Below are 10,392 nucleotides of genomic sequence, written 5' to 3' on the forward strand. Positions count from 1 at the left end.
TTTATGTTTTTTATACTTTTTTTATTACTTTTGATACCTTTTGTTTTGTTTGGAAGTTCATGTTTTTTGATAGCCGTTGTGGGCATATTATTTGCAGAAATATTTATCTTCATTTTAACCGAAGGTTTTTTCTTATTTCCGCACGCCCGAGCGGCTGTCCTCAACATAGTTCGAGCCGGATCCATTTTGGTAAATATGAAACGGATTCAAGGTAAGTCCACTGTCCATTCAATTGAGGCGACTTCCACTGACCCTCATTCTGCCCATCATGTCATTGGGGAGGCGTCAGATCGCCATTCACAATCATCCCATCGATCATCTCAAACTCGACATTCGTCGAGAAGCGCACGCTCAGTCGTGGCGCAACGCCTGTCGGCAGAGGCCCGACATGCTGCTGCAATCCTCAAGATCGAGGAAGAAAAAGAAGCTCGGTTAAGTCAATTAAGGATAGAAGCCCAAAATAGAGCTCTCGCTGCCGAGTTGGCAACCTTGGAAGCAGCATCATCCAAGGTGGCATCGAATTCCTCGCATGCTAATTCTGTCCAATCTTGGCTTCACAGTTTGCCGGCCGAGTTCCCACCTTCCACTCAACCTCCAATCCCGGAAGCCGTGGGTCCTGTCATCCCGCAACCAGCTCCTCTTCCTCGCCCGCACGACTCTCAAACTCCACATCGCGCGGAGAAGAACCATACCAGCGACGTTGAAGATTTGGCACGGGCTATCATGTCACTTGGCCATAAGCCCAGGGTTGGTGACTTGCCAATCTTCACGGGTAAGGCTACGGACTGGTTACCATTCAGGCACACCTATACGCAGACCTCTAGAGCATTTACGTCATCCGAAAACCTAGCTCGGATCAGATCAGCCTTAAGAGGAGAGGCTGCTCTTTCCGTCTCAGCATTGGCCTTAACAGCTACTGATCCTCAGGAACTTTTACGGGCACTAGAGGACCGTTTTGCTCGCCCTGAGTTCATTCTCGCTGAGGAAATTTCAGTAGTTAGAGCGCTACCTAGGTTGCACGGCGACTATAAAGATTTGAACCTCATTGCCTGTAGAGTGCAAAATTTAGTAGCTACAGTGAAACATTTAGACCGTAAAGAATATCTTTATTCACCCGATTTGTACAATTCACTTTTAGTTAAATTAACACCGCTTCTTCGCAGCCTGTGGATTCACTACGCAGCTAAACATTCCTCAAGCTGCACGAAGCTGGAGATGCTAGCAGACTTCTTGAGCGAGGAAGCGCGTTGTCACGCCCAGTTTGGCCTTCACTTCCAAATTCCCAGTGAACGTGTTGAACACACGAAACACAAACGTGTTGATTTTTGTCACAACACTTTTGTACACGATTCTGGAGTATGCGGTTTTTGTAACGGTAAACATGTTTTGGCTGATTGTCCTAAATTTAAAAACGTTTCCGCAGACGAAAGAATGATTTTTATTTGCAAATCTCGCCGATGTTTTTATTGTTTAGGTGAGAAACGTCATCTTTGGCGTAAATGTAAGTCTGGTCGATGTGACATTGACGGCTGTCAGTATTTTCATCATAAATTACTGCATGGTGCTAGCATGCCAGTTCGACAGACGTCAACGTCACACCAAAAAGTAACGTCTACGCCACAACAAAAAGTTTTCTCGACTGAAACTAATACTCCTTTGGAAAAATCCATAACGACTCAACCATCGAGTACAGTCGATAACAACTCTACCTACGCGAGTTCCCATGAACCGTTCCAGTCTCAGAAAGTTTTACTGAAAGTGTTACCGGTCATAGTTAGTGGCCCTTTAGGTGAGGTAGAGACGTTAGCTCTTTTGGATGACGGTTCCACAGCTACGTTAATTGACTCAGACATTGCTGATCGTTTGGGTTTGAGTGGACCAGACGGTCGTGTACGGGTTCAAGGAGTAGGAGGAATGTCTAGGGAGGATAAAACTCGTTTTGTCAGTTTCAAAATTAAAGGAAAGTATACTTCTACTTCATACACAATTAATAATGCAAGAACTATAAAGAACTTGAACTTGTCTAAACAATCTGTTAATTATTCTGATATTTCAGAATGTGCACATCTGTCAGAGATTGCAAAAGAGATTTCATTTACTGAAGGTACCCCTACTATTTTAATAGGAGCAGGGGACTGGCATCTTTCTATTGCTCGTGAAGTCAGGTCAGGTTCGCGTGACCAACCAGTCGCGACTTTAACGCATTTGGGCTGGGTGGTACATGGCGCTAGCGCTAGCAATAGTAAGACCAAGTCAGTTGAGTTCGTCAATCATTTAGACGTTATTGAGGAATCTTCATTAGAGACTTTAGATTTTTTAGTTAGGGAGAATTTTAAATCGGAGGCACTCGGTGTGTCTAAACTCCCGCGATCATTTGGGTCTCAACAACAACGAACTATTCACCTTCTAGACGACCGTCTCTCGAGCGGTCAATTTGGTGATGTTTTAAGCTTTCGTCCTGAGTTCCATGAGGAGGTTCCGTCCAGGTTGATCAAACGCGATACACCTTCCTATTTTATGCGTTTGATTGATTCGATGGGCATTTTATCGCCATTTACTATTCATGGACGAATCCTCCTCCAAGCTACCTGGATAGCCAAAGTTGGCTGGAATGAGGCCTTACCCAGCGACCAGTTGAAGCTTTGGCAAAATACTGACCCTTGGTCAGTTCTAAGTAAAGAATGCTTTCGAGAATTTAAGAACGTTGAAAGCATTCATGTAACGGTAGATACGTCTATCCCGGTCGTATCAGGTTCGACGCGTTTTTCTGTTTGGCTGAGATTTGTGCGCGCTACTGCCCGTGCGCACCAATTTATCAAAATTCTCAGAAATCGAGTAAATTCAAAATTAATTTGGACTCGTTTGGATAATCTTTCAAATCATCATTCACGACGTCCATCCTCATCTTGTCATTTCATGAAGCTTTTGAAACCTCTTGAAGCCGAGGACCTGCTGAGGGCTGAGCGACATATATTCAGGAGTTGCCAGAGGGAATATTTCTCGAAGGAATATGAGGCACTGCAAAGGTCTGCCCCAGTTGAAAAGCAGAGCCGAATTTGTAAGCTCGCGCCGTATACGGACGATGAAGGCATTGTTCGACTCCGCGGACGCATCGATACGGTGGAAGCTCCAGTTTCGACAAAGCGTCCCATGCTCCTGGATGGCCGTCATAGAAAAGTACAGCTTATGTTAAGACACTACCACCAGAAAGCTGCGCACGCCCAACCAAGACTCGTGATGAATGAAGTCCGTCAACGTTTTTGGGTGCTTCATCTGCGGGCCTCCATTCGATCCATCGTCCTACAGTGTGCCTTAATAAAGCGAGAGCCATGTCTCCCTCCATTGGAGATCTACTTCCGGAGAGACTAGCGCGTCACCGACGCCTTTTACTAGCATGGGGCTAGATTGCATGGGTCCAGTTCTCATCACAGTGGGCCGAAGGCAGGAGAAACGTTGGATCACACTCTTCACCTGCTTGACTGCGAGAGCGATCCATTTGGAGCTGGTGGCCAGTTTATCGACAGACAGCGCGCTCATGGCGTTGGAGGCGTTTTATTGCACGACGCGGCCGCTCCATTGAAGATTTTTCCCGACAATGCGGCGCCCCATTGAAGATTTTTCCCGACAATGGGACGGTTTTCGTCGGCGCTTCCAACATATTGTAGTCCATGGCAGAAGCTGGAGCCAACCCTGGCATTTCTTGGTCCTTTCAACCGCCAGTGGCTCCGCACATGACGCCCCGTAGAGACTGCCTTGTATGCCATGCTCCGAGAACGTACGCCCAAGGAAGAGCTTTTATTCACAACTTTGCTGGAGGCAGAAGCTTTAGTGAATAGCTGCCCACTAACAGATATACCAGCCGACCCTCATTGCCCTGAAGCCCTTACACCGTTCATGCCATCTTAGGTGCCTCATTCCCATTCCATCCAGGCTGATCCACCTGTCGGTGCACCCCTAGAGTAGTGTGGCTTCGCCACAGGAGGGGAGGATGTTGGGAACCGATTGGTGGAACAACCTCTTTTTTATATTGTTTATGTTTTTTATACTTTTTTTATTACTTTTGATACCTTTTGTTTTGTTTGGAAGTTCATGTTTTTTGATAGCCGTTGTGGGCATATTATTTGCAGAAATATTTATCTTCATTTTAACCGAAGGTTTTTCTTATTTCCGCACGCCCGAGCGGCTGTCCTCAACAATTTGTTTGTTCAATAAATTATTGCGATATTCTTATAAATATGAATTGAATTAAATTTTTATGTATTAATAACATGTAGGTTAGGGGTTCCATCCAATTCGTTGCCATTTATTAAGGAAACAAAAGAAGACGATATTTAATTTTATTACATCATTTTATTCCGTCTACTTTACACACATTTCTAAAAACACTAAGCCACAAATTACATTTTTTTGAAATTTATTAATTAAACATATTTTATAAACTATATAAATTACACATGACTACACACATAGATTAATAAAGCCTAGATAGATAGTAAGTGTACGAAAAGTGAGGTAACTTTTAGTAGACCATTTTGGTTCACTTGAAAATTGAAACTTTTTTTGGTATATTTAAATGTCTTATTAAATAATTTTTAAATAACAAAATAATAACATTGTATTACGATAAATGTGGATAAAAACCTCTAAATTTGCCTAAATTTAACATTTTTAACAAAGTTTTGACAGTAATAAGATTTTTGCCTCACTTTTGCCGAAGCGTTTGTATGAAATCTATCTAGACTTTATTAATCTAAGACTATACTTAAGATGAATGTTCAAATTGATGTTCTGTGGTCTGTACCTACCTACCTACTTCTTTGAACTTAGGTTGGGAGTATAGGTAAACAAATGAGTAACAGTGTGACTCGTTGAGAACATGCGAAAGAAAAACAGCATATCGGTACACGCTAAATCATCCATGAGTGCACACGCACACTACAATAATGACGCTCGGATTGCTCGGATCAAACTCCCCGCACCCCGCGCTTCACTCGACCGAAAATGGGCGCGTCTTCATGGATTAAACAAACTATAGCTTTACTTAGAGGATATTATTCAATTAACTTCAATGTTTTGCAACAAAAGTACAGTGAAGGTCATCACAACAGAAGTATATGTGATGAGTGAACCGTAGTCCAGCCTTTGGATGCGAGCCGCTGTGAACTCGACGGGCTTTAAGCAGACCAGCCTGCGAAACTCAGTCAAGGTTTTTCTCGTTGATGTATCTGAAAGTTTAAAATGGACTATTAATGGACCAAATTGAAACAAAACGGTTTGCTATTTAAGCGATCATCCAAGCAGATTCCAAAAGTTTCTCATTGGACAATAAAAGTTACTCAGGTAAGTAATTTAGTTATAACCAAAAACAATTCCACTGCCAGACAAAATACCGGTTTGAAACGCGTTGCAAATCAGTCGCATTGAAACCGTCGTGCAGGAAACTCGCGTTAGGTTTCATTCATCGGATTTGGCTTCTTTTGTACAAAATGGCTGACGACGAACAAAAAACATTACATTTGTGTTAGAAATGGAAAAGTATCCTTGCTTGTATAATACTACACTATCAAGTACTCTCGCTCTCGAAGAACTCATTTTTCAGACGTCTGTTCTCAAAGAAAACCGAAATGATTGTGGTTGCAGCGTGTGTGGAAAATGGTTGAAACTTGTTTCAAATCAATAATTTCAAAAGGGTTTCGTTGCAGTTGCGTTTCACCGTGTGTTTTGGGCCTTAAAATAACATTTACGGAGCTATCACGAGAGATAGTTCGTTTTAAATATACTAATGACTTACTGATATCTTTGCTGACCAAAATGTGGTCTACAATGCCAATTATCTGTTCCCTTTGCTCGTAAGTTTTTTCACAACGGTACATCAAACCAAAAAACATTACTGCACATACCCATATCCACCCAGCACATTGTGATGCTGTAAGGCATTTTGTTTCTATAAGACCATCCTGAAATTTATAATTAGTACAATCAATCACACACACACACACACACACACACACACACACACACATAATTTGTTCATATATCACAATAATAGTCACCTGATAAGGAATCGGAGCTGTATATTTAATGTAAAAATGTAATCTGTAATGCTCACTGAACACAACTACTGCGACACAGGCCTGCGAGCCTAGTGCAGAAGCTGTGGTTTATTACATCACAGGAAATGAATTTTGTGAATAATGATTATTTATTTATTATTTTTATTAATCCTACTTCCTACTAATATTTATTATAAAGGCGAAAGTTTGGATGTCATGATGTCTGGATGTTTGTTACTCTTTGAAACGCCATCTATCAACATGATATAATATAACGGGGGTAAAACGAGGTCCACGCGTACGAAGTCGCGGGTGGCCGCTAGTCGAGTAATAATCTCGTATCGAGACCAGACAGACCCGATTAGTGCAGAGACCGCCAGAATAGAATTGTACATGTGACATCTTTTAGTAATAAATACTTTTTTACTTTTTTTAAATGTCCTTTTTGGGGTTTAGTAATTGGTGCTCGAAGCGTAAAAACGCTATTACTAAGACTCCACTGTCCGTCTGTCTGTCACCAGGCTGTAACTCATGGAGAGGGATAGCTAGAAAGTTGTCACAGATGAGTCCCCGAAATTCATCCTATCTTAGAATCTTTAAGTAACTTAAAACTTATGTTTAAGTAATAGGTAGGTACATACTGTGTATAAAATATCATTGTATTGAAGTATTACTTACAAGTGCTCCAGTTATAATTGTAATGAAGAGATTAATGCCATTAATTAAGGTCCATGCTTGAAATATAAAAATCAGTAAAATCTGAAAAAAAAAATAAATACACTCGTCAGTAGTTTCTATTCCTGTTGAGTCTTATCAATACTCCTTTAAAAAAGATTTATTTTAATTAACAAAAGGCTGATTTTTCTATCGTCGGATTTTTAACTGAAGAATTTTGGCACATTGACAGTTTTAGTATGGGAAATATTATGTCAAAATGACTAGGTTATTCTTCAGCTATAAGATATCTGACGATTACAAAATCAGCCTTAACCCACTTGTTGCTATCGTACTTTTAAAAGGACACCGCATAAATAAAATTATTATAAACAATGAGGGTACATAGAAATAAAAATTTTATGTTCATTCGATACGTGTTGAGTGTACAAAGCGCACACTTAGTTCATCGTTCGTGTAATTCGTTATGTAATATAATATTTCTTTATTTATAAATAACTGTTTACTATGGAGAAATTCAGGTATGTTTATTTAATTATACAAGCATTCTTTATTCGTTTATTTCGTTTAAAACTAAGTAGAAAAACAATATGATTTTCAAATGAAATTATTATTTTACTTAAATTATTGTAAAATACTTGCATTTTGTGCAGTTTTAATTGCCGTTCTTTTAAACGACCAATAGCAAATTGTACTACTATCGTACGTATTATTTTTGATCGCGAGATAAGGCAAGAAATCGGCCTTTATCATTGAATGAAATAGTTTTAGAGCTGGAAGAGGACGACGAAGAGGAAGTGCCTGATTCTATCATTGTTTTGCCACCTGAAAATTGCAACGCTGATGTTACTGACGAGGATTCAGGTGATCAAAACCAAGTAACTTTGCACAATTTACCTGGGTCACAGCTGCGGGCACAGGCGGAAATCTGTTTTCATATAAAAGAGAGTAGTGAAGATGAAGAAGATGATATGCCGCTCTCTTCGTTATCAAAACGCAGGCGTGTTTTATCAACAGAATCGACACACAGTTCTGTTGCAAGTTTATCGAATTGGACTTCAGAATCGGATGTAACTGTTTCAAAAAACAAACGATACAGTTGGCTGGCGCGAGATATAAATCCATCCTTCGAGCCATGGCTTGATATGCAGACTGCTGCTTCGCAGTGGAATCCGCTACAGTACTTTGAATCAGTGTTTGGTGAAGATAAAGGAAAAAATGGCCTACTTCTCATTGATTTGCCACGGATTAGACATGGCTTTACATAACTCTGATTGACATGACAACATATGATTTTCTTCAATTTCGCAGAAGTGTTGCAACAGCTCTACTGGAAAGCTATAAAAAAAAACTAACCGAAAAGCAACACGAATATCTCAAAATTTCCGTGAAAATTCACGCTTTGACGGAAAGGACCATATAATAAGGTATAGATATAATCAACTGCGCTGTTTTTTATGCCATAAAAAAGCTAACTTTTACTGTCCTAAATGTAATGTTACATTGATCCCAAATCTTGCTTTGAAAACTTCCATACTTCTCAATAAATCTATGTTAAGCTGAAAGTATTGGTTCATTTTTCTAGTCATTGTAATAGCAGTACATTTTGCTAGCGTCCTTTTAAAAGAACGCCATTTTCCGAAATTTCCAAGCAATGGATTTTTTTTAAAATATTTTTTTCGTCCAAGTAGTCGCATTTTGAAAACAATATGTGAAATTCATTCAGATCTGAGGTAAAAAGATGTTTCAGGAACAACTGGGTTAAGCCACAAAACACGGCTCCTAACACTTTTTCACGAAATGTTTTACTCACCCTAACACCAAATGCTGTGTTAATAAAAGTGCTTTGTTGAATCAACAGCAGATAGCATTTATTTAACCAACTTAAATCATTTACATGATTGAACACAAAAACATGTGAAGAATTCCCCTTAATCTTTTTAGCATTCTCTTTGTCCTTCGAGAAGTACAACCAATTCTTCTCCGCGACCACATCAATCGTACCTGGTGTACTATTTTTTGATAAACAAAAATCTTGCAATATATCTCTTATGCTTCTGAGTCTGTACTCGATTTGAATCACATTTGCACTCATTTCAATTACAGTCAATATGTTGATAAACAGTAAAACTTTTTCAAAACTGTATGCAGTTCTGAAAAAAATGCTTATGCCGCTGTCGTAGTTCATGTTGCAAAAAGCAATCATGGTGTAAGAACCATGAAACAAAGTAATAGACACGGTTGTTATAAATATGTTTTCCTTTATTATTGAAAGGTACTTTCTTCCAAGTACATTATCGATAATGTCATACAGTTTGTAATAGCTTAAGCTTGGACATCCGCCTTTGAAAGTGTAGCACAAATAAATGATATACAGTGAAGCTAGAAACACAGGGTACGTGAATCGAGTTATCTTGTAGAATTTTGTAAAATAACTTGAATGTGTACTATCATTTTCGGTTTTCATCTGAACTGTGATCACCATTATTATCAATACGATTAATACTGCTATAATCGGTATTTGTTTGAACCAAGATGACGATATCTTCAAAGTTTTATTTTTGCGATGAACACTGGTTAGGAAAACCGTTCTTAGTAAATTATGTATTGGAGATAAAGTATCAAATGCATCTTTAGGTTCTCGAAGAAATTTTCTTTTAATCGTCGATTTGTTTCGATCTTCTGACATGACGACCGGTTTTAAAAGAAATTTGAAATGGAATGGTTGATTTTGTATAAAATATAAAGAACAACGCTATTATGTTAATGGATGTTTGATGATTCTTTGCAAGGTTAAAACTTTTGAGGTACAACAGTTCACAATTGTTCACTTTATTCACGGTAATTTATCAAATTAATAGAATATGATTGATGTTTCGTTAAAAGGTACTTTATTGCTTTACGACATTAGCACATTAGGTCTTACAATTTAAAGCAGAACAATGAGGAACCAATTAGTCGTTAATATATTATGTTATGACTATTAGTTATTATACAATAGGCATATTATGTAATGGTCTGGAAGAAACGAAATCACATTACGTAGTACTAAATAAGTAATATAATGCCCGTATTCTAAATATCCTTGGATGTTGCGTTTGTAGGGTAGACAAAAGGTAAACTAATTTTATTGTTATGTTTATAGTTTTGAGACAAATACATGGGGTTTGTTCTCTCTGTCAAACTATTCTTATTCGTCATGAGTTGACTAAAATTGACATAACCTAATTATTATGAAACCTGGTTTGGCATTTCGATACAGCAAGTTTCTCAAAAATGGTAAGATTAATGTCTTGTTTTGGAAGCCTTTGATTTGAATAATCGTATTTTTATGGATTTTCTGGCAGTAATAATTACCTAACACTACTTATCACTATCTATTTAAAAATACGAGTCAAAATATGTGTGTTTGTTTGCTTGAACGTGCTAATCTTAGGAACTACTGGTCCGACTTGAATAAATATTTTTGTTTTCGATAGCACATTTATTGAGTACGATACGATACGATACGATACGATAGTGCTCACCCAGCCAGGACGAGGCCTGCTCCGGTCAAACCGGCATACCAGGAGGCACGATTTTAAGGAAAGACACGCTCTGGGATGGGAGAGGACGGCCGACTAGCCGCTGCGTCTTTAAACCGCAACCGGTCGACCACAACCAA

General features: G+C 38.9%; 1 protein-coding gene across 1 annotated transcript; it reads right to left on the reverse strand.

The window, feature by feature from the left end:
• Window positions 1–5,055: 5,055 nt before the first annotated feature.
• LOC135080190 (uncharacterized) lies at window positions 5,056–8,934 on the reverse strand. The gene is made up of 3 exons (XM_063974872.1): window positions 8,542–8,934; window positions 5,792–5,957; window positions 5,056–5,225 (listed from the first exon to the last, which is right to left on the reverse strand). The coding sequence occupies exons 1-3, from the start codon at window positions 8,932–8,934 to the stop codon at window positions 5,056–5,058; spliced, it is 729 nt and encodes a 242-aa protein (XP_063830942.1).
• Between the last annotated feature and the right edge of the window lie 1,458 nt (window positions 8,935–10,392).

This window comes from Ostrinia nubilalis, chromosome 17 (assembly GCF_963855985.1).
Source record: "Ostrinia nubilalis chromosome 17, ilOstNubi1.1, whole genome shotgun sequence".
Taxonomy (NCBI): Eukaryota; Metazoa; Arthropoda; class Insecta; order Lepidoptera; family Crambidae; genus Ostrinia; species Ostrinia nubilalis.